We start from the raw sequence: 25391 nt of genomic DNA, 5'->3' as shown, positions 1-25391 counted from the left end.
AACTGGAATGGTAGTGCGCTTGACCACAGCGCTAATCAAGGCGTCCACCTGATGGCATGCCAGCAGCTCCTGGATAGCCGGTGCCAGGGGGTACATGCCCGCCAGGGCCCGACCCCCTTTGAATGAGGCCGCTGGTGCAGCCCATTCTAAATCTATCAGTTGCTGTGCTGCTTGCAAGAAAGGAAAATGGCGGGCTGTAGGATGAAGGCCTTCTAGCAGAGGGTTCTGCGTAGAGGGTACCGTAGCGCTGGGACCTGTAATAGCCAACTCCGCCAGGCACTGAGATACCAGGTCTGAGAGATCCTCTTTAGGGAAGAACCGCCTCATGGTTTGGTATGGCTCAATCCCTGAGGGAAGTTCCCCCTCGTTCGGGGGTTCGGACTCGTCGAGTGAAACATCAGGGTCCGTCTGAACCGGACTGTCTGGAGGCGGGAGGTCCTGCCCACGATAAGGGCGCAAAGGTCCAGGGACAGGATCCACAGGAGCCGCAACAGCAGCAGCAGCTACAGCAGCAGCAGCAGCAGCAGGGCCTGGACGGAAGGTGATTGCATCTGTACAAAGGCATGAATTCCCTTAAAGAGATCCACCTAGGAAATGGAAGCGGTCTCTAATTGCCGGGGTACCAGGTCCCCCGGGATTCCAGGTTGGTCGAGACTGCCCGCTAGATCCGGGGTAGCCCCTGGGGAACTGTCAGCAAACCTCGGTTGAGACTGGTCCTGGCCCGAGGCTCCCACGGCCTCCTCACATTGGGCACAAAGGGAGTCTGGCTCCTCGCTGTGCGTGGCTCTGAGTTGGCATGCTGAGCAGAGGCCGAGGGCTTTAATGCCGGAATCAGGAGGCGCCGCTGAAGACGCTGAGGCGTTCTGTTCCATCGCGGCTTGAAAATGCAATATGCGCACAACAATATGCGGCAGCAATCTGCGCTTAATAGAACAGGCGCTCAATCATATGCGGCCGCAATATGCGCTGAATACAACAGGCGCTCAATCATATGCGGCAGCAATATGCGCTTAATACAACAGGCGCTCAATAATATGCGGTAGCAATATGCGCTTAATACAACAGGCGCTCAATAATATGCGGCAGCAATATACGCTCAATGATATACCATATGCGCTTAGTCATAGACAGGCGCCTATCATGGGCGCTCAATACCTGAACAAGGCCAACAAAATGGCGCCCTCCACGTCGTGCTGCCGACAGGCCACGCCGCCGATCCTCATCCCTCGGAGACCAAAAAGTAAGAGATGTACGCCTTACCTGATCCTCGGCGCTTCCCGGCTGTAACCCGGGCAGTCTCCGGCTACGGGGGGAGAGGGCAAGTACCTTCACCGCCGCGCTTGAGGATTTCACCCGCTGCCTCTGAGCCGCCGAACTCGTCTCGCTCGCTGCTAAGTCCACGCCGGGACCGAGGCGCCTCTCAGCCCGACCCGAGGCTGTCACACTCGGGGGCTAGATCCCTGCCGCGATTCGGCCACCGGACAGAGGCCTAGACCTCCGGGGGATCACGGAAATCACCCCGGGAAACTCAACTGGGGGAGGGACCTTAGGGTATCACCGCAGGAGTGCGGGCTCGATGTTCCTGGAAAAAGTTTTAGTAAGTAGAAGAAAGAAAGTAGAAAAATAGAAAGTAGTATTGGAAAACACGCTCAGCGAGCGTGCAGGCTCTCCAAACTGCTTTGGAGACGGAAATTACTGAGTTGCTACGCTTCCTGTGGGGGTATATATACCCGTGCTGACGTCAGATCCGTCTGCTAGCACGAGCATACTATACCCATTCGTTCTGAGTCCATTTGGCTACACGCTAGGAAATGCAAGTCTTTTGGGAAAAATGTTATTCTTTATTTTGTGCCCGAATTATTTGGATAAACAAGTTTTGATCTGAAAATTTCATAGACTTTTACTGGCAAAAGAAAGTATACTGTGTAACTGGTTGAATGACTCTGCTCCTTCCTTCTCAGACTGGAAAACCTAAATGCTCAATATGGTAAAACTTGGGAGTATCATTCAGACCTCACGAGAAATGCTAAAAATTATGCTGCCTTTCATCAGATCTGATCTCTCTTTAATAACTGCCAGATGAATATTGCAACCAGATGAAACATCGAAAAGATACATCTCACTTTGTCAGGACATAACTTTTTTGGTGGTTATTTTTTCTCAGATTTCTCTTGGGCTCTCTTTTTTCTGTATATTATTGAGTTTTTTTGTTGTTTTTTGTTTTTTTTAAATGTGTTGGGTTCTGTATAAAAATGTTTGCTCCTTTGAACAATGACAGAATTTTATGACTTCATGTTCTATTCTTATTACCAACTATAATAAAGTTTAAACTCTAAATCAGAATTAAAACCTCTCAAATCATACAAAATGGATCAGATTAGACATAACATCTCAAAAAAAGAATAACCTATTCATCCCTTACCCTATATTAAATTCATCCTATAATACAGGGATTAATTAAAAGCTTCATGGAAAAGCCAAATTTTGCAGCCTTTTCTAAAGACTAAATTATCAACTTGTAAGGTTTAGGGTTTTTTGGAATCCTGTACCACAAAAAAAAAAAAAAAAAAAAAGCTGAAACACGAGAAGGCTCTTTCTAGTCTCAACATATTTTATACCTGATACGGAACAGGAGTACAGCCTAATGTTCTGAGAGGATCCCAACATTCTTTTTTCTCTTCATTAAATAAAGGGAATGAATCTGCAGCAAGGATTACACTCAAATACTTTGTAAGTACATTTACAAAACTAAATTAGGATATCAGTTCCTTGGCTGCTTTTTTTCTTTCTACATCTTTGATAAAACATGGCTAAGACCCTTAATGCAAGGTATAATCCTAATTACACAAATAAGACTAGAACTGCATCATAGAGATGAAATACACTAAGAGACAGAATTCAGAAGTTTGATCGGCATATTCTTCTGGATTAAATTATTTGGAGGAAACTGCTCTTTAAAACACACACACACACACACACACACACTCTTGCCATCTCAGCAATTTTTGACTTGCCGAAGGAGTCCCATAGTATCAAAATCTTATATTGTCTCTCTAGAACAATCCACGTGTCCTAGAACCTCTAACTTCCAGGTCAATTGTTTTGCTTATAACTAGAATTTTTGGGCAGGTAACCAATTACCAAAGAGTTATTCCAATATTAAGAAAAGTCTGTCTTAAATTCCCCATATTTTACCTTGATACATCCCAGACACAGGAGTTGATAATCACAACATCAGGCTGTGGCCCAGCCTTGAAATCTGCCAAAATGCTCTCCAGGTAGTCGGAATAGACACGAGTCAGGAAGTAGAAGCGTACCAGATGGTGGTCTGTGCGGTACTGACGTACCTCACGGTACTTTGTTCCATTGTTTAATTCTTCAAATTGTCCTCCTTCCACGAGAAAATCATGTGCAAAAGAATACTCCCCCTGAGGACAAACGACATAAAATGAAGAATCAAACAAAAATAAAAAACTTCCCTAACTAGTCAAAGCTTACTAGAACCAAGCAGGTGTCATGGTGTGGAAACTCTTCCCCACCCCCCCCACCCCCCAAAAAAAAAAAAAAATGGGGCCAGTATGGTCCATGTTTAAGGGCGCACACATGTCCCAGACATACAAAGGTGCCTCTGCTCAAAGCACTAACAGCACATTTTGTTTTGTTTTTTTGGGTGGGAGGGGAGACGAAGGACAAAGGCAAACCCTGAATAAGCCCAGCCAGGCCTCCCATTTCCTAATCTTTTAAATGAAGAGAGGCACCAACAGGCAAGGATGCTTTAAAGGGAGCTGTAAACTAAGCTAGAGATGGTCACTGAAGTCGTTTCATGTTATGCAGGAGAGTATGCAAGAAAATACTAGAGGATGTACACAATGACTCATAGGAGATAAGTGGAAAGGAGTTTGAGGCGTTTTCATAGAAAAAATAAAATCCAGGTTGTGGTGAGAATTTTCTCCTCCAAATATCATTCATCTATCAAGTGGTCTACTTTCAACTCCTAGACTTCCTAGGGGAAAAAAAAAAACCACATCCTTCATCCTTATGAATCTGAATTTGGAAAAGGCCATGGAGACAGAAGCCATCTTACTTGTTATCTTAGTCAATTGTTGTTGGTTATAGCTATTAGCCCTAGAGGATTTTTTCACTGTCTTTGACACAATCCCCAGCTCCTGATACCATGACTAAAGGACATCGGCAAAAGCATAGACCTCAAATGGTTTGAATCTTTCTTGAAGAATAGATCTCAATCCGTTGCAAGGGCAAACATATCTTCCTCAGCAAAAGACCTCACCTGTGGAGTACCTCATCATTCAGTGCTTTTTCCAATCCTATTTGACATTTACATTGATCCAGTCTGTGACCTCATCTAACCCTTCAATGTTGAATACAACCTTTTGCAGACGACACTTTGCACGACAATAGGTTCAGACCAATTGGCTTCAGTTGCTAATCTCAACCAACATCTAAAACAGTAGACCAATAGCCCAATTACCACAAATTCAAATTAAACCCTACTAAATCCGAACTCCTCCGACAAAGCCACCCATTAGTATATCCCTACCCTCCTTCTCAGGAACCCCCTTACAATCCAAGAACTCAGTACAGAATCTAAATGTTCACCTCGACAAAAACCTTACAATTGAACCCCACATCCGAAATGTGACGAGAACCTCCTTGTATCTCCCCAGATTCACCACTGCACAACTACTTTGAGAAATCGAACCTTGCTACTATTACACACACATTAGTCAAGTCATTGTAGTTTACTGCAATTCCCTTTTCACCAGCCTTTCATAAAACAACTTAAAAAAACAACCATTACAAAGAACTGCTGCTGAAATCCTGGTCAGCGCCAAGGCAAACAGATCATATAAGGCCGATCCTGAAGAAGCTGCACTAGCTCCTGGCAGAATATTGGATACAGTTCAAAACTCTGCCTTTTCTTCAAATATGTAAACAAACTAGCCCAGCGTCTGTCTCCATACTTCTATTCCTCTAGATACTTATAAGAGAACTTTGATCTTCAAATAGCCCTCTTCTCCTCCTTTGACAGCTGCTAAATTCACTTGTACAAGATTATGTACATTCAGCCATGGAACAAATTACTACTATTCCTTTGTCTCAAAACAAACTACCTTAAATTCAGAATGCAAGCCAAAGTTTGGTTATTTACTCAGGCCTATACACAGTCTCCATGCTAAGAGACTTCCTTCTTGCAAAGTCTATCAGAACTCAGATCATGAGACACCCTTCTTTGCCAAAGGCTTTTATTCTACCATTTTATCTACCCTTCTTTACAGATGCCTGTATTCCTCCCTTATACTCACCCATTCTTGTTCTACACATCTATGAGACAATTCTTAGGATATGCTCTGCTATTAGCCAAACAAGCAATCACAAACATCCTACTCCATTTCTACTTCTTCTGGTCTTTAGTATGTGCTAACTGCAAACTAAGATTCAATTGTAATTAATTTTGTAATCTGCTTTATGATCATTTGTTCTAGAATCATGTCTAGAAATAAATCTTTGAAAGATCTCTGAATCTGGAAAGCATAATTATGTAAAGACCAGCGAGGAAAGTTTACTCCAGCAAGGTCAACTCGATTGTCTATACTATAGTAGTTTTTCCTTGAGATAACCTATGGGACTAAAGTTTTCAGTCACGGTTAAATCTGTCTTCTATGGAGTGCTGCCTTCAAAGCAATATTTTTTAATGCATACTCTTCCATGCCCTACATGTGACTTTCAGACTTCAGCACCCATACTATCAAAAAGCAAATCATAGTGAAGCTTGTTAGAGTTTTGGAAAAAAAAAATGTAATCAGTTTGGACCGCAGTGGCAACTGTGCTTTAAACTGTCTCCTCTGCTTGGAGGGGCACTGCTGAAATTCAAGTAACGGGACCCAATGCCTCTAAAAAGCATGAAATGGCATCCTTAGGAAGAAGTGTTTCTTATCAGAAAAGCAGGACCTTCTGGAAGTGGAGTGTTGGTCTGCTGGAACTGTGAAAATTGCAGAGTGGACTGATGCTCCCTGATCAGCGCGGCTGTCTCCTTCTCCTCGCCCCCAAAAAGGTTCTCTCCTGTGCATGGGATAGTCATGCACATTTTCTCTGAATTTGCTTGCCTGAAGCCAAGTGAACTGCTGCTGACATTCTACCCACAGTGTTGAAGTCCTCATACATAGATCTAATCAACTGCTTACTGCAGTCTTTCACATCAGCAAAAAATAGTTGGAACTTTGCTGGTGGACTTGGGATCATAACCTTAATGTGCAGTTTCAGCTTGTGGAGGTAACTGTACCATAAAGAACTGGTGGGCCACAATTCTCACACTAAGCATTGAACCCAGAAAGGTCTTCTGCCCAAACTTATCAAGGGCCTTCTGGTCCTTCACAGGAGATGCGTGTGTTCGCTTAATCACTCTGCATACTTTAAAGGCAGGGGTTCCAACACTGTCCTGGGGACCCCCCAGCCAGTCGGGTTTTTAGGATATCCACAATGAATATGCATAAGAGGAAATTTGCAAGCACTACCTCCATAACATGGAAATTTCCTCTTATGCATATTCATTGTGGATATCCTGAAAACCCGACTGGCTAGGGGGTCCCCAGGACAGAGTTAGGAACCACCGTTTTAAAAGCTGTCACCACCAGAGTAATGAGGAATTTGGATAACAATCTGGAAAGGGCTGGACCTTGTACTTTAAATCAATCAATCAAATGTGCCACTGGCAGGGTTCTGCCAAATCCTCAGTTGGAGGTCCCTTAAAAGGGCATGGACCATCATGGAAGCAAATTCAATGGGGAGCTCAATGAAAGATCCTCTTCATTATTAAGAATAATAGAAAACATACCTACCAATCTTCTCTAGGAATCTAGAATAACTCAGGTCCTCCAGTGAAGCATGCCTTGATAGTTACAGAGAGAAGACAGAGGGTATTCCCATGAACTTATCTAACCAGTCAGATGTGTAGACTGAGGCTGAGGTCAGAACTTCTGAAGCTCAGAGGGAGAGAACAATGGTAGAACCCCAACCATACTGATCCTTCCTCTTCCCCAACTCTCTAGAAGGGAAGGTACTCTTGGAAGAAGATCAGCCAATGAAGCCCTCTGAAGAGGCATTTGATTGTTCTGGGGGACCTTCTGAAACCCAACGCTGAGGTAAGTATTTCCTCAACCTGGGATAAAAGTGGTTCCATCCTTTCCTATAGTTTCTCCAGAAACAGGGTGGCAAAGAAATTCCTCACCAGCTCCATCAACTGAGTGGCCATTGGTGGAGGTGCTCCCTGTGCTGGAATAGGCAGGGAGACCTCCTCTTCCAACACCCAGATAAGTTCATCCTCATTCCGCTCCAAAAGGAGGAAAAGCCAGAAGTGTTGAAAATGGACTCTGTCTCATTGGTACTGTTGCCTCAAAAAGCAGGAGGAGCCAATGTGCTCCATATTGGTTGCATCAATCTGGAGGCAGGACACATTGGTGCTGGTAAGGATTCTCTCTTTCCTAAAGTGCTTCTCCCCATGGTCATTAACCACCTTTTGGTGTCAAGATGCTGCACACACTGACAATACTGAAGCACCTTCTTCTGTGTCAAGACAACTACATCTGGGGAGGAGGGAGAGAAAAAAAAAAAGAGAAAAAACAGGCTGCTCAGCATGATGGAGCTCTGCAGCACCGTGGAAGATGGTACTATCTGCACCAGTGCACTCCTTGTCAGAGACAGATGGCACCCTGCTCTTAGCATCAAGAACAAGGTGCTGGCCCCTGCAGTGCTTTGCTCTGGTGGCACAAGCCTCTTCGACAGAGGGAGTAGGCCCTAGAGAGGATCCCTCGCCTGCCTAGGCGTTCTTGGTGCTTCATCCTAGGTCTTTCAAGTTGAACTCTCACAATTACTCATGGCGGATCTGGGAGAGGGGCTGGAGGAGGAACGAAGGATAAGACTTCCCTGAAAAGGTTCTGTGGAGGGAAGCAGGAATGGCCAACTCCTGGTGAAGTTTAGAACATTTTTTATAGCACTGGATATCCAAGGTTGAGGCCTCATCCCAGGAGGAAGATTGGATCTGGGGGTCTTACTCAACACCAGGACTCACAGGACCTACATCTTCCATCCACAGAACATGTGGGCCCAGACAGTTCCAGAAACTGCTGAGGGTATCTGCAACATACATTTGATTCCCGCATTCACAGATCTTGAAGCTAATGTAGGCCTTCTTTGAAAGAAAAAAAAAAAAAAAAAAGCAAGTCAAAATCAAAGAAGGCCTACATTAGCTTCATAGTCTGTGAATGCGGGTATCAAATGTATGTTGCAGATACCCTCAGCAGTTTCTGGAACTGTCAGGGCCCACTTCTTCTGTGGCAAAAACTACCAAAGATAGAGTGTGACAAAGCTTCTGTGTGGTAGCTTGGATGAAGAAAGGCTTGAGAGGCTTACGAGGCAGCAGCCGTACACAAACTCCTGCGCATACTCTAACAATTCTGCTGCTCCATGAGTTGGGACCCTTGTCAGTGCTGTCTGATATCACCACCCATTGGTTATGGCTAATTTAATCCTTCTTGTTGACAGAGAATTTAATTTGCCAGGAAAGAAAAAAATTCTGGCTTCTACTAAACATTTCTTTAATGCTACCACTCATACAGTGCTATACAGTTATGTAGGCAGACCCAGCTCCACAGAACTTACAATCTAGTTGAGACACATAGACAACACATAATATCTAGTCATCACTTATTAAAAGTAAAATAGTAAACACAGTAAAACACTTAAGTATTACAATAAAGCTCATGCATCATACTGAAAAGAGCAGTTAAAGCTGAAAAATAAAAATAAAATCAAAAAGGCAAAGGCAAAAATAAAGAGAAAAATAAACTAACAAAAGGAAAGATGACAGGGATTCTTTCCTGTCAATTAGTCCTGGGGGAATTCTACACTACTGCGGAGCACAGAATTCCCCCCCTGCGCAGAACTGCCAAATCTTACGCAGAAAAGGGCAGAGGAGACTACAGTGTGCCCCGAACAGAGCGCGCACCATTTGCGGCAAAGATGAAGGACCCGGCGTGCTGTGGGCCACGCTATGCTTGCGGCAAAGATGAAGGCCCCAGTGAATGTGTGTAGAGAGGTGTGCGTGATGGGTGGGGGGGTGTCAGAGAGAGGGAGCCTATATGAGGAGATTGTGAAGGAGTGTGTGTGTGTGTGTGTGAGGATGCTAGCCTGTGTAATGGGATTGTGTCTGCGTGAGAGAGACACACATAGGTAGCCTGAGTGGGTGTGTATGCAAGAGAGAGGGACTCTATATGGGGGGGGGATATATGTGTGCGAGAGAGTGAGGGAGCCTGTATGAGGGTGTGTGTATGTGCACTAGAGAGAGGGAGCATGTGTGTGAGAGCAAGAGAGGGGCAGAAGGTGCCTGTCTGAGAGGCAGTACTGAGAAAGGGGTCAAACTCTGGGAGTGGCGATAGAGTGGGCAAAGTGACCAGGGGAGTAGAGAGAGTGGAAGGGACACTCTTACAGTGAATTTCTAGGGAAATTCTGCTCAAAGTATTTAAAATTCTGCATCTTTAAGTAATTGCATTTTAAGTTAATACAGAAAATAGTTATTACTTAAAGACTGTCATGTAAATGGTATTATTTCGACCAATATAAAGTTTTTGTGCACAGATTTCCCCCAGGAGTAGTCAATGCAGCAAAAAGAACATGAGATACTTGGTCTGCAGTCACTGCATCTTGCCACCTGGTGGCGTTAGAACACCAGAAAAATTCCACAGTAAAAGCAGTTCCCCCAGGTAGCAAATATCCATTAACATGACTCTGCAGGATGCTTACTTTCATGAAAATCTTTTTACCCCACTTGAGGGCAGATGTATTAAGGCATTTTCCCCATAGTTGGGAAAACCCTTCTGTACATCTGGCCCTCAGTGATGGTCCATCCAAAAACAGTGCTGTAACAAGGTGATCCTGAAAAAGCAAAATAGGTGGCAGGTAGAGGAACCAGTGTGTTACTTGATCACTTTTTGATGGATCATTTCTTTTTGCATACATTTGGCTTACTGTAATGAATCAGTGCAACTTGTTTGCAGATTTTTCTTTTGGCCGAACCTGTGACAATTACAAAGGACAATGCCTAATGTGACCAAGAGTGCAGAAAAAAATATTTTTTTTATCTTCCTTTGATACTGAATATTTAAGTCCCACTGTCACTCCTTGTGACCTTGGGCAAGTCACTTTACCCTACATTGCCTCAGGTACAAAAACTTAGACTGTAAGCCCTCTGGGGATAGAGAAATACCTACAGTACCTGAATGTAAACCGGTGTGATATCTCAATTGAGATAAATGTCGGTATATAAAAATAATAAAATAAATAAATAAGTTAATTTGAAAGAAATTAGATTGTCATGCTCTAACTGATCAGTGCTTCATTATTTTGAGTTTTTAAAAAAAAAAAAATAGCATATTTCTGGAGCATGTATAACCTCAAAGCATGCAACACAAGTGCTAGGTTTACCATGCTGAAAGGATAGGAAGTAATGCTATCCACAAAAATGAGCAGACATTTCTAAGAAGCTTATTCACGAGATAAGATACGGACTAGGTTTCCTCAGACACAGAGAGCAGACCTCCGTCAATTTAGGGATGCTTTATGATTCACAGTATCCGGTTACAACAAGCTTCAAAGTCAGCTAGGACCATGCCACTGCTGAGATAAATCTCTTGCGTTTGCCTCCATGATTTTCCCTATACGGCCGTGCAACTCAGGTGGAACACTGGCCATCACGCTCTGCGAAAATCCTGAAAAAAAAAAAAGATACAATCCTCCTCAATCTCTTCAGCTCTTGCCCTATATGCACGAATGACACTTTCCAGCTGTGATTTTTCTGCCTCCAAGACACCAGGGACAAGTTTCAAAATAGCTCGCACAGTTGCAAACTATATGGATACTTTGGTTGTGTTTCTGAAAGGTCCCTAAACTACCCATGCTGCTTCTCTTTGAGAAAATTAACAATTGCAAAATACATGTGCTAGAAGTGTCCATGCACTTATGCACATGCTGTTTTCCTCCCTGACCTAAATACATCCAGATTACTCTTTTTCCCCATAGGTATGTAACCCACATGCACTTTTAGCTGCATCTGAGAAATTTGAGAAGGGGAATTTGGTAAGAGTCTTTTGAAAATTGCCCTCCAAGCATGCGTATTTCTTTGTGACACTAGAAGGGAAGAAAGGCAGGGCAACTGCAGTCAACAAGAGATGTTTACCTTGGCTTTCAGCTGGGAGGTAGTTAGAAAGTCATCCTTCTGCAAAAGTACCACTAAATCTTTATAAACAGACCGTTGAACTGCAAACAACAAAACAACAATTTAGAAAGCTGCAGCAGCACATCCTACTTCTGATTTAATATTTCTGGGGGGCATCTGAAGGGAGCAGAAGGAGAAATTAACGCAGAGATGTACTGCCTTGGTCCTCATGGATTACAAAACCAAACCTGCTTTTCTGGACATCCAGGATGAACAGCCATACAGTGTACCTGCATATATTTGGTTCAAGAACTAGGTTAATTTGCCTGGCTTGGTTACCTTGAAAAAGCAGATCTGCCTAGAGACCTTGAAAACCAGGATTGTGCTTTTTTTTTTTTTAATCAATTTTTCAAATACATAAGTATTATATCTTCATATAACCATATAAGCCTAACATCATAAGTTTACAGAAGAGAAAGAAAACAAAATAGAAAAATAAGATACATGTTCAGGCTTATTACAAATCACAATATCACCAAATATTATAGGAGTATTTAAGGAAATACAGTCAGGAAAAGGTTTAGTCCTGATTAAGATGCATATTTACTCTATTTATTGGAGACTATGGGATTCTTCTTTACTAACTATGAGAATCAAGAAATACTCTCAATTGCTCCGGAGCAAAGAAAATATATGAATCCCCCATCTTTCTTCACTAAGCATTTGCAGGGGTATCTTAATAAAAAAAAAAAAAAAAAGATGCCCCCATTGAAATTGTTTCATTTCTCATTGACAGAAATCCTTTACGGCTCTCAAGTGACTTTAGATTTATCAGGAAACATTCTTACGGTTGCACCATGAAATTGGGAGTTTAAATGCAAAAGTAACAGGACATAAATTTACTGATGTCCTGCTCAGTTATTACCAAACCAACATAGGACGGACAATAAATTTCAATACCAGACGATTCAAGAAATGAAGTTAAATTTTGCATATCCGAAAGGTAAAATCTACAGGTTCCGTTATATTACTTCTTTCATCTGAAAATTTAGGAATAAAGTATATTTTATTAATCATTGGTAACTTGGCATCAGGTATTAAAAGAATTTCACGTAAATATCTTTTAAAAGTTGTTTCTGGTAATTCTCCCAAAATTCTTGGAAAGTTTATCAATCTGAAATGTAACCGTCTGTTCCAATTTTCTAGTATTTCTAGCCGTCATGATAAGGCAGATCTATCTTTCACTGTAGCTGTGTTGAAATTTTTAATTTATTGTATTTCAGTCTCTGCCTTAGCTACAGACACCTTCATAATTTCCAAAGCATTCTCATGTTCTTGTATTTTGTTGATAACTGAGACAGTTAAATTGTCCACTTTCTTATCACATATTTTCACTGCTATTGAGAGGCCTGCTACCAATTCCCACAAACTCTCCAAAGTCACAACCGCAGGTTTTAAATCGGAGGTAAAAGCTGCTCACTCAATATAGTGGATTCAACTTCCAAGGATCTTGTAGCTGGTTGTGGATTCGGGGTTCCAGCACGCTCCTCCGTTTGATCCTCTCTGCGTTCCTCGATGGTCCGACTCCAATGAGTCTCCTTCCCCTACTCTGCCTGCTCGATGACCTCATCGGTCCACGACGGCTGCAGTAAACTCGTGGGCAGCTCAACTCTCTCAGACGATGGTCTTGTATCGGGGGGGGGGGGGGGGGGGGGGGGCTGAGTGAAACATCCGCCCCAGGCGACGGCATCTCTCCTCCAGGTAGTGTCGCAGCAGGGAACTCCCTCCTGAACTCTGCACCTCCAGCCAACATGTAGCTCGTTATTAGAGCTTGCTCAATAAGTCGAGTTGAAATTGAGGGAAAAACCCTCACTTTTCCCTTACGTTTCAGCGGTATATCGTCAAAAGGAAAAATTCTTTAATCGGTAGTCAGAGCAGCTCCGCTACATGCTTCTGCTCAGGACGGCATCTTGCCCCCCCCCCCAAGGATTGTGCATTTCTGAATTAAAGCCTTCTTTTGCCATTTACAAAAATAAGTTAAACGGTGAGGCCCCAAAGAACACAGATATAGGATTTTGAAACCTCACGCCAACACCCAGGTCCAACTAGTGGCTTGTTTATAAACCAGAGGAGCAATGAAGTGAGAAACTAAAAATTTAGTGCCATTATAGAGAATTAAAAACTATGGTACTGTCATTACCAGCTCTTTAAAAATTGTGTTATGTGGCAAATAATTTATTTTTCCAGGTTTTATCTTTTAAATATAAAGGAACATTCACAATCATTTGTCACAAAAGTATGTTCCTGAGTACCTGTGTGCTCCAATGGTTTTAAAGCTTTTTCCATAAAATTTGTTAAATAAAATGCTACACTGATCCCCAATCCAGAAAATAATGTCCCATACTGATTGCCTCATTGAGTAGAATACTATAACTAGGGCTTCTGATTTTAGATTTCAATCAATAAATGCCCAATGCAAAAAAAAAAAAAAAATATATATATATATATATATATATATTGCTCCAAAAGTGGGGGGAAAATGTCTGTGCATCTTATGGAGCAAATATTAAAAAAAAAAAAAAAATTTAACTAACCCCCCACCCTCCTGACCGCTCCCCCCCCCCTAGACTTGCCAAAAGTCCCTGGTGGTCCAGCGGTGGTCAAGGGAGCGATCTCCCCCTCTTGGGCATTCGGCTGCCAGTAATCAAGATGGCGCCAGTAGCCCTTACCATGTGACAGGGGCTACTGATGCCATTGGCCGGCACCTGTCACATGGTAGGAGCAATGGATGGTCCATGCCATTTTTTTTAAGATGGCCCGGCCGGTTTAGAATACCATTTTTTTAAATTTTCCCCCTCTGAACCCTAGGTGCGTCTTATAGAGCAAAAAATACGGTATTTATCTAATAGACACAGGAAAACAGCACTTTCCCTAGTAGTCTCTCACTGCTCCTCTGCCTAACTTGAACCTCCACTTTGTTTTTGCGACTTTTCCACACTAATGGCTACTCAGCTGCACCAATGAATTAGAGTCAACTGGAAAAGATATCCAATAATAATAATACAGTATTCAATCTGAGCCAGCATTTGGTTTAATATGCTTTGTGTCAATACCGTCTGATATTCTAAACATTTTTCCCCAATTAGTTTTTAAACCTAATTTTTCCTATAAAAAAAAATATAGGGGCAGATTTTAAAAGCCCTACGCGCGTAAATCCAGCTGTATTTTCGCGTGCAGGTGGGGTTAAGTGGGCCGGACCTATTTTGCATAGGCCTGGTGATGCGCGCATGTCCCAGGGCAGGGGCGTGGCCAGAGGTCTCCGTAGGGCCACTCGGCTGGCGCGCGCAACTTGTAAAATAAAGGCATGGCTGGGGGCCGGAAGGAAAGTTCCCGATTTCAGAGCAGCCTCGGAGGGAACAGGGAAAGCCATTGGGGCTCCCCTAGGGCTCGGCCCGCACAAAGTGCACTAATGTGCACCCCCTTGCGCTCGCCGACCCCAGATTTTATGTCATGCGCGCGGCTGCGCACGCATGTTATAAAACATCGGGCGTACATTTGTACGCACAAATGTACGCCCGTGCGTACCGGCCCATATAATTTAAAAATACTAACACTTACTGTGAGATAGGCAAGAGCAATTACATTTTACAAGTTCCATCCCAATTTTTGGATAAAATGAGAGAGAAAAAAGTTTTAAGATTAAAATGACTTAAGGCTCTCTGAAAAAGTATTTAAAAAAGAAACACAACACGCTACATTACTAGATCAATTTTTCTTTTAAAAAAAAAAAAAAAAAAAAAAAAAGAGAAAGACTAACAGCATCTGGATAGTCAATGTAGTCTGCCAAAATTTCAGGAAGGGAAATAGGCATATGATTTTTATTTATTTTTGACATCCACAGGAAGTCAAGGAGGAGAAATTACTTTATCTTCTATTGGGGTCCCTGTTGCAGAACCTGTTTCTTGCAACGGAGTTTGCTGTTTCCCATGATGCGAACCACAAAACTGAGCAGACTGGATGGTCGATTTGGTATGTGTTGTCACCTACCAAGTACTATGTCATAAGCTGGGTTAAGAACACATGGTTTTATTGTTTTAATTAGGTTTGCAAAATAAAGCAGAATTGCTTACCCACAACAGGTGTTCTAGGACAGCAGAATGTTAGCCCTCACACATGCGTGTCATCATCAAATGCAGCCTGGCATAGAAATAACTTATGTCAAAGTTTCCAGACCTTTGACTAGGTACACTGAGCATACCCAGCATGCCCTATACTACACATCCTCATGGGTCCCTATTCAGTCTTGTAACAAAATTACAATAAAAATTAAAAAAAAAAAAAAAAAAATAGGAGAAACCCAACTCCTGCTATCCTAGGAGAACACCTGTTACAGGTAGGCAACTCTGCATTCTCCTAGGACAAGAAGGATGGTACTCCTCACATGTGGGTGAATCCTTAGTTACAGACTGCTGACCAACAGACACCTAATCAGGTTCCAATGGGCACAACACCACCAGAGCTGTTCGTAACAGATGGGGAACCCAAACAAAGGGCCCTAGGTAGAGAGAGTTGGGTTCTACACGTCAAACAGGTTTTGGAGGACAGACTGGTTGAACCTAGTGTCACGTCGGCCAACCCAATCCAGACAGTAGTGTGATGCGAACGTGTGGAGAGAACTCGTCACAGCCTTGCAGATCTCCTAAACAGGAACTGTTCACAATTGAGCCACTGACGTTGCCATGGCTGACAGAATGAGCCTTGACATGACTCCCAAGGTGCAGTCCCACCAGGGAATAAAAGGAGATGCAATCACCTAGCCAACTAGATAGTATCTGTTTGGCAATGGCAACTCACAATCTATTCCTGTCAAAAGAAATGAAAAAAGTTAGGTGCACTGGCTAAGGACTTCTGTCCGCTCCTGGCAGAAGGCAGAAGACTTAATTCTCTCTTGCAATCCAAACTGTGCTGTGCTCATTTGCCTTGGTGAGAATGAGGCCTGGGGAAAAATGTTGGCAGGACGATTGACTGGTTAAGATGGAAGTCTATCACCACCTTAGGCAGGAATTTAAGTTGCGTGTGCAAGACCACCTTGTCTTGATAAAACTTGGTACAAGCTGGATAAGTCACTAAAATCTGGAGCTCGCTGATCCTGCGCGCTGAAGTGACCACCTCCAAACTAGGACCTTCTAGGTCAGGTACTTCAGGTCACAGGTGCGCAGCAGCTCAAAAGGAGTTTATCAGCTGAGCTAGCACCACGTTGAGGTTCCACTACTCAGCAGGAGACTTCAACTGAAGCAGGCCCCGCATGAAACGTACAATATAGGTTGTACAGAGATGGGCGTACCATCTACACCTTGGTAGTAAGCTCCAATTGCACTTAGATGAACTCTAACGGAGTTGTTTTTTAGGCCAGCCTCCAATAGGTACAGAAGGTAGTCAAGTAGTTTGTGTGTGTGGGGCAGGAAAAAGGATCTAGGGCCTTTTGCTCAAACCACACAGAAAACCTCCTCCACTTCAGTCCATAGAACTTTCTAGTAGAAAGCTTTCTAGAAGCTATCAGGACCAGAGACATATCTTCGGAAAGATCCAACGGCTGCAGAATCAGCCTCTTAACATTCAGGCTGTGAGTGACAGAGCCTGGAGGTTGAGATGCCGCAGCCTGCCCTGATCCTGCGTGATGAGATCTGGGAAAGTCCCCAGACTGGAGCGGTTTCCGGAAGGACAACTCACGAAAGAGTGGAAACCAGATCTATCTTGACCAATGAGGGGCTATGAGGATCAAAGTCCTTCAGTCCTCTTGAAGCTCCAGGAGAGTCTTCATTACTAGAGGAAGCAGAGGATACATGTTCAGAAGACCCTGGCCCCAATGGCGAGCAAAGAAGTCAGAGGCTGGTTTGCCCTCTGTCCTGTACAAGGAGCAGAACTGAGTCACCTTCCTGTTGCAAGGTGTAGAAATATGCACAGCTGCAAGAGTTCAAGGAATGATTAATTCTTGTGTGGTAGGGCCTGCTTCACTGGACAGAACCATACAGGTATAAAAAATAATAGCACCATACGGAACACCGAGGAGGCCATGTGCCTTGAATTAGCAGCCAGAGTGTCTTAGTATGCACTGCAGAGGGCAGGATTTGATTTTGTGCCCGAAATGTGTGTTGGGGGGGGGGGGGGGAGAGAGAATATAACAGCGGAACTAAAAAGCAAAGAAAGAAGAGGATATGGTCAGCAATAAAGAACCAGCATGAACAGGTTCAGGATGGACATCGGGGAATGTAACAAAAGACTGACCAGCAATTATGTGCTGGCTGTCACGTACGCCAATTGGATAAAAAGAAGTCTGTTGGAAGAGAAGAGCACAGAGATATTTTGCAACTTGTAGAAGTCCTGGCATTTACTCCACAGAAGGAAGAGCTGGAAATAAACATTAACTATTGAACACTAAGCAAGATTGATTTTGTATGCACTAAGATATTTGCTGGCTATTGAATAAATTTTACTACCGTAAATTTGACAAATTGGCTTTATATGTATCTCTTCCTGTCTGCCAGGTTCTGGAAAGTAAGAGAAAATTCTAAGTTATAGTAAAGCCTGGGGACAAACACCTGGAAGATTTGGCCCATATTAGCCTTCTGATTCCTCACCCAGAGCAAGGAGGACAGACAAAGAAGGGCAAATCAAAGAAAGGCCAAACAAGGGGGATGCGAACAAGTCCACGTCTGGGTTCCACCAGAGGCAGAAGATCAGATTCGCCAACCCCCTGGGGTCCAGCAACCACTTGTGGGACCTGAAGGCTTAAACTCAGTCTGTCCGCTATTATGTTCTCCATTCCGGCCAGATATATGGCTTGGAGCAATATCCAGTGGGACAGAGCCCAGGACCAGATCTGGACTGCTTCCTGACACAGGAGGTACGACTCCGTGCCTCTCTGCTTGTTGAAATATCACATTGCTACTTTGTTGTCTGTCTGAATCAGGACAACTTTGGATAGCTGATCTCTGAAAGACCAGAGTACCTGATTGCCTGGAGTTCCAGGAAGTTGTTTTGACATTGTGCTTCCTGGGTGGAACACAGACCCTGGCTGCAGAGCTTGTCTACATGAGCACCCCACCCCTTCCCATGGACGCATCTATGGGAAGGACAATTTGGATAGAGGGAGTTTGGAAAGATATTCCCCATTCCAAATTTGAGAATACCGGCCACCAGGACAAGGAGTCCTAGAGAGTGATACGGACGCGAGCCTGGAGGTCCTGGGTGGCCTGGTGTCATTGCGACCTCAAGGTCCCTTGAGCCCTGTGTATGTGTAAATGTGCCAAGGGAGTAACATGGACTGTTGCGGCCATGTGGCCCAAAAGCCTCAACATGTGCCTAGCTGATACCTGCTATGGACACCAAAATGAGCACCCTGGAGTGCAGCAGAAAGACTTTTGCCTGAGCTGTGTCTAGCAGGGCTACTATGAAGTCCAACTGAGGTGACTGGCTGAGATGGGACTTCGAGTAGTTGACAAACCCTAGTGACTCCAACACCCAGATGGTCAAATGCAAGGACCGATCTATACTTGCCCGAGAGGTGCTCTTGACCAGCCAATCATCCAGATAGAGGAAAACATAACTCCCAGTCTTCAGAGTGCGCACTCACCACAGCCAGGTAACTTTGTAAAGGCATGTGGGGCTGATGCTAGCCCGAACGGCAGCACTCCAAATTGGAAGTGCTGTTTTCCCCACCACAAACCTGATATACTTCTTGTGACCTGGAAAGATCTTGACGTGGAATGTACGTATGCTTTAAATCGAGAGAGCAGGAAATTATTTGCATACATTGTAGACCTAGGGTATGCACATTTATGTCATGCATATTCAGAGTGGCAACTCTGATAATCCAGTTGGGAAGATGTGCCTCCAGGAGAGGGTTGGAAAACACTGGCCTAAAGATATTTTGGTATTTTAAAACAGCACATGTCCCTATATAGTACCCATCATGTTAGTGTCCTGATCATCTTAAACCAAAGTACTCATGCCTTTCCCAATATCTTAGCCCTATCGCCTATGGCAGGTGTGGCCAACTCCAATCCTCAGAGTCACAAACAAGTCTGGTTTTCAGGATATACCTAAACACAAAATGATCAATTGGGTGCCTACTTGCCCACTCCCTCAACTGCACTCTCCAGGTAGCTCAGGCTAGTTTCAGTCACCTGACAACATAATATATGTTAAGGCAAGGTTCCCAAGCAGTGTGCCTTCAAACTTGCTCAGGTGTACCATAAATATCACCACTGCCTGATGCTCCGGTCCAGTCCAGCACCTGGGCTCTATTCTCAGCACCTCACAGCAACAAGAGACAAGTAATGGACCTCAAATATGTAGGAGTTCCTTGGTGAAAACATATGTAATCATGCATGCCTCTTACCTACAGCATGAACCATGGCATATGAATTAATGGGCAGCATTTCTCCCCCTGGGTCAGCATAGCATGAGCAGAGATTGAATACAACATCTTTTCTGATCATAATCCCTACTCCAGCGTATTTTACCCAAAGTGAGCTCGCCACCCAGAATATATGAGGCTATTTAGGAGAACGCATTAATTCCTCATATCTCCTCTTAAGAATAGTTTCCTGTATAAACACTATATTGGCTTGTAATCTATCCAGCTCCTTATAAAAATATATACATGTATCTTTTTTTGGGGTGTTTAAGGCCTTAACATTTAGTGAAACTACCTTTAAATAGAACCATGTTGATTAGTTATGCTGTGTGTTAGAATTCCACTACATCTGTGATCAGCGCCATATTCCCCTGCTGTCTGAAACCTTCCTCACATACAGTCTAGCCCAATGGTCAAACACTGGTAGTCCACATACCCTTAAGACCAAACAAAGTTCATAAACAATAAACCCAATCCCCTCCTTACCCCCCGCCGGCGCTCTTTCCCTCCCAGAATAGCACAGTTCTCATACCATGCCGAAGCCTCCACGTAAGAGGAATGTAATACTGCCAAGATTACTACATTCCCAGCTAGGCCGCCAATTATGATGATTAACCAACAGTATTGTATTACCCACTTTCCTTGGGCAACAAACCCCACAACTATAGGTATATCAAGAGTACTATTCAAACATAATCCGTGGCTAGTCAGCTCACTCTCAATCGTCAGTAAGAAATTAGAAAACTGCACCATCACTACGTGTGTCCATTCACATGGCCTCTTTAGATGAAGATTATCCTTCTGAGTTCCATCGCAGTCGTCTACCCCCTTTCGCCACTTGTTGCCACCGGCGGGGGATCCGCTAGACTCTGCTTTACTTTTTTTTTTTTAATTCTGCTTTTCGCACTTTTTTTTTTCAGCGCTTCAAAGTGGATTATATATAGGTACTGTAGGTATTTCCCTATCCCCAGAGGGCTTACAATCTAACAGGTCTATCCTGTAAAGTGCGTCCGCGGTTTCCCCGTCCCTAACCGGCTCTCTACTCACTTTCCGGCCGCGTTAGCCCTTCCTGCGATCCCGAATCCCCTTTAACCTACTCCTACCGCGTCCTAAATTCCCCGGGCAACCCCTTCCGCACACGGCATGTATATTGCATGCAAACGAGCGAATTAGCTATTCCCTAGCATCCCGTAACCCGCGCCCCGACTATCGCTAGTTTTCCCTGCCATTTTGTCGCGCGTTTAACCTGTAAACTTACCGCCTACCCTGACCCCTGCGGTAGAGGCAGGGGTAAGGGTAGGTGGCAAGCTTTCCCCCAGCCCCCACTCACCTGCCCCGGCCGTGATCATGGGTGCCGGTCTCCGTGGCAGCCCCAGTCCTCTCCCCTCCTCCCGAAGCGAAAAAAAAAAAAAGCGAAAAAAACGTTGCAGCCCCCCTCCGGACATCGGAGGGGGCTGCAACGTTTTTTTCGCTTTTTTTTTTCGCTTCAGGAGGAGGGGAGAGGACTGGGGCTGCCACGGAGACCGCTTTCCCCCGTGCAAGTAAGTTGCTTCGCCGCTTCAGTTCTTCCCTCCTCCCGGAGCTGCTTTTTCAGCCTTGCTCCGGGAGGAGGGGAGAATAGACACTAGCGGCGAAGCGAAAAAAAACCAAAAGCAATTTTGGTTTTTTTCTTCCAAAAGCGACAATTTTGGTTTTTTTCCAAAAGTGACTTACTTTTGGGATCTGTCCAGATCCCAAAAGTAAGTCGCTTTTGGACGCCTGCACAACTTACTTTTTTGCAGCCATCAGCAGGAACACGATCGTAGCTCCTCCCGACGAAGATGGCCGCCTGCACGGGGGAAAGCGTGCAATTGGCCGCTGAAGACGTGACGTCACGACGTTTGGCGTCACGGGATGTGACGCCACGTCTTGAGCGGCCAATTGTACGCTTTCCCACGTGCAGGCGGCCATCTTCGTCGGGAGGAGCTACCGGAGCCACGATCACCGTGTGTTCCTGCTGATGGCTGCAAAAAAGTAAGTTGTGCAGGCGTCCAAAAGCAACTTACTTTTGGGATCTTGACAGATCCCAAAAGTAAGTCACTTTTGGGAAAAAAAAAAAAAAAAAAAACCAAAATTGCTTTTGGTTTTTTTTTGCTTCGCCGCTGTCAGTGTCTCCCCTCCTCCCGGAGCAAGGCTGCTTTTCGCACCCTGCTCCGGGAGGAGGGGAGACACTGACAGCGGCGAAGCAAAAAAAAAAAAAAAAAGCGAAAAAAACCAAAAGCAAGAAGTAAGTCGCTTCGTCGCTTCCCTCCTCCCGGAGAAAGGCTGCTTTTCGCACCCTGCTTCGGGAGGAGGGGAGGGGGGACTGGCAGTCCCGACTTCCTGGTATCTGTCATTTCAAATGACATTTGAAATGACAGATACCAGCGTGGCGTGAAGCCTTAGGCCCGCGCACCCAGGATACTGTATAGGCGCTCTATCCAGTAAAATGGGTTGCGCGGGCCTAAGGCTTCACGGACGCGGTTTACATTTAAATAAAATTAGTGTTCAGGATCGAGCGGTAGGTGAGCTGCACTGTGCGTGCGGCAACCGCGGGTGCCACAGGCACTAACGCAGCTCTTCCTACCGCTCGGTACTGGATAGACCTGTAAGTTAGCACCTGAAGCAATGGAGGGTAAAGTGACTTGGCCAAGGTCACAAGGAGCGACAACAAGACTTAAACCCTGGTCTCCTGGTTCATAGACCAGTGCTCTAACCACTAGGCTACTCCTCCACGCCTTACTGATGGTATAGAAGATTGTGTCGCTGGAACTGTGAAGCATGTGTGCACAATTTGGGCACCCTGGTAGGCGCTCCTATGCCCTTAACTAGGCACCCAACAGGCCACACAAGTCACGATCTGACAGGACTAAAGAGGGCAGTATACAGTGCACAAAAAGTGCACGATGGCTCTGCCGCGGACTACCACACAGCGAACCAGTCGAGCCTCGGAGCAGGGCCTAGCCGCAAGGGCTGCTCAACCCAAGCTGCCCCCCCCCCCCCCCAAACCAGACCACCACTGGAGGTGGGAACGGAAGTCTAATCGCTTGCCAAGCACGGAGACTGGAAAGGGGGGGGGGAAGGGAGGGAGGAATCCCTAATTAACTCCCCTGCTCTTCTCAAACAATTTTAGAAACTTTACCTGAGCTCAGTCCATCCCAGCTGAGTACAAGCACAGTCTCAGGCTGAGGAGAGAGAGGATAAATACAGTCACCTCCCTGCTTCCCACACTCGCTTGCCTTCAGCTGTTTAAACAAAACACAGCTAAGTCCACACCAGCTCAAAGGCCAGCTACTGGACCAAGGCACTCATCTGAGGGACCATGGAAATCACCTCAGCAATTGTTAACTGGGGGAGGGACTATTTGATATCACGACAGGAGAGCAGGGTGAATTAAGTTTCCTTGTTTCTTTCTCCTTCTAAAACTTGAAGCAATCCCCGGTAGGGCGACCACATCCACCATCTGCTGGAGACGGAGAATACTGGCAGGCTGATGTCACTGCGGGGGTATATATACTGTGATGTCAGTTTTGCTCCATCTCCATCTGCTGGTAGAGGTGCATAACCCACTGGTTCTGAATTCATCTGTCTGGGCACTAGGGGGAAAACAAAATAATAAAAGATACTATAGTACAGAGCCAGGCAGAACAGAAGGAAGTGAGGGATTTAAGAACCTCTTTTTGTTGCAGAAGTCACGGATTTGGTGGGGTGAGAGCCCACATTTCCACAACAGAAGCCACTAGCCTCATGTTATTGGCCCACCGGGAACTGGATCTGCGGTCCGCTTAAGATGATTACTTCATTTGCAGAGAAGCCAAGGGGATAAAACGGCTGAAAATGGTCACTGACTCACACTCTTACCCAGGGCAGAAACTGGATTTTCCTTGTCCAATCAGTGAAGCCCCATGGGGCACTGGCTTGGCCCAGGTCCCCCAGATTTAGCAGGAAGAATGCTCAGACTCTTCTGCACAGGGGCCACTAGTTACTTGTCACTGGCCCACCAAAGATGACCACACCAATTCTTAAAAAAAAAATATATATATATATGGCTGGAGTACTGGTTGGAAGTCTGAATGAGGTCAGATTTGCTTCCTGTATACCAAGAGGAGTTCCATGGGTCTGTTATAAAATTCTGGTTTGGCACACTGGAGGTTGCCCATCCTTACTTTTCACAACTATCCAGTGGGGGGAGGGGGTTGCATAAAATATTAGCATCAAGCTTTTCAGAACAGCTCACCGGAACTGATCTGAAAGCTCATCCAAGCAAAGCGAACTCTCCCTGGGTATGCAGGAGTTTCTCCAGTCTGCTCTGGGTTCTTGGAAGTCCCAAGCACATCCCTCCAATGATCAGGCCTCCCTATTGGGATGTCCCTGCTGATCATAATGAGACAGGGTGCTCTTCCCCTTACCTGGAGCTTCTTCAGTGCAGAAGCAGAGAACATTCACGCAAGAGAACAAGGAAGGTTCACTGAGATCAAACTGAAAGTGTACACAAGAATAGTGACCCCTCCCTGGGCATGTAGGAACATGATTTCCCAGTATGGTCCAGACCCAAGAAGTCCTTGGCACTTCTCTCCGGTGATGGGGCTCCCTTAATGGGACTTCAATGCCGACCATGGTGGTTTGCTCTTCCCCTTACTTGCTGATGTATGTCAGAAGCCAAAACATGCTCCCCTGTAGAGCCACCCCCCAAAAGACATGGAGATCATTCTTCCCCTTATCTGGAGCTTCTCCATGGCAGAAGCAGAGCATGTTCAGGTAAACAAAATGTGGAAAGTAAATGAAATGTGGAAAGTAAATGAAATGTGGAAGGCGCTCAGCGACTGAACTCAATGCTCACACAAGTGCAATGAGCTCCTTCATGCAGAAGCAAGGATTTCCTGGTAGGGTCCAGGTCCCATGGATATCTCTCCTCCAGTAACCAGGCCAGTCCAGCCCATTGGGACACCCAGCCCTGGAACATTTTCCAGGGTGGAAGCAGAGCACATTCTCCCCTTCATTTTTTTTTCTCACTTTCGCAGTGTTCTGGCTGGCAAAGAGCCATTGTGCTCTTGGAGCACCTTTCCCTTTTGCACCCATTGATTTGGCATCTTGGACCCAAACAGAGTGCCCTCGTGAGCCAGCTCATCCAGTGTTCAGGTGAAACTATTCCTCCCTTCCCATTTGGGTCTCCAGAGTACTTCACAGCAGGGGGCAGAATTCTACAGGGTCTCTTGCTGGTGCAGTGAGGCTATAGTGTCTGTCAGCTCACTCAGCGGCCTGAGCATGGCTATATTGCCCTCTTCTCCTATATAGGCTTGCATCCAGTATCTCATGTGGAGTTCCAGGATGTTGGCTTGCTCATCTGTGCTTTGCTGGTTGTGTTAATGCAGCATGCTTTCACGAGAAAATGTGAAGAACCAGCAAGCATACTATGGTTTCTCTGCCACATCATCGACCTCATTCACTTTCCAGTGCTACAAAGCCAGAACAACTTGACCTGTTGCCATTGCTAACAAACCTCTATGAATCCAAAGATTCGGATGAGACTTTTTTTGGGGATTTCATCAAAGGGAACTTTGCCAGAATAATAACCAAGGACAGCATATAGAACTGCGTGCTAACCTGCTGATGCCCAATAAGCAAGGACTCACAGATTCAGAAGAAAACCACACCTCAGTGGTCAAGAGCCTGCACAAGGAGAAATGCTACCCTGGTTTTGAGGGCAGGAGAGATGCCCCTGGCCCC

General features: G+C 44.9%; 1 protein-coding gene across 6 annotated transcripts in view; it reads right to left on the bottom strand.

Moving 5' to 3' along the window:
- Nucleotides 1-25391, bottom strand: part of LOC115087492 (PC-esterase domain-containing protein 1A-like) — a 123900-nt gene that overhangs the window by 79319 nt on the left and 19190 nt on the right. For 5 of the 6 annotated variants that reach the window (XM_029594758.1, XM_029594806.1, XM_029594789.1 and 2 more), the window contains exons 3-4: nt 11249-11328; nt 3196-3428 (exon numbers count right to left, since the gene is read on the bottom strand). In XM_029594758.1, coding sequence (XP_029450618.1) covers nt 3196-3428; nt 11249-11328 — 313 coding nt within the window. Of the gene's footprint in view, nt 1-3195; nt 3429-10497; nt 10782-11248; nt 11329-25391 lie in introns of all 6 variants that reach the window. The other variant, XM_029594797.1, reaches the window with a different exon arrangement.

This window comes from Rhinatrema bivittatum, chromosome 1 (genome assembly GCF_901001135.1).
Source record: "Rhinatrema bivittatum chromosome 1, aRhiBiv1.1, whole genome shotgun sequence".
In the NCBI taxonomy this organism is placed as follows: Eukaryota; Metazoa; Chordata; class Amphibia; order Gymnophiona; family Rhinatrematidae; genus Rhinatrema; species Rhinatrema bivittatum.
Note: the sequence above shows the minus strand (reverse complement) of the source record. Positions and strands in the feature narration are given on the sequence as shown.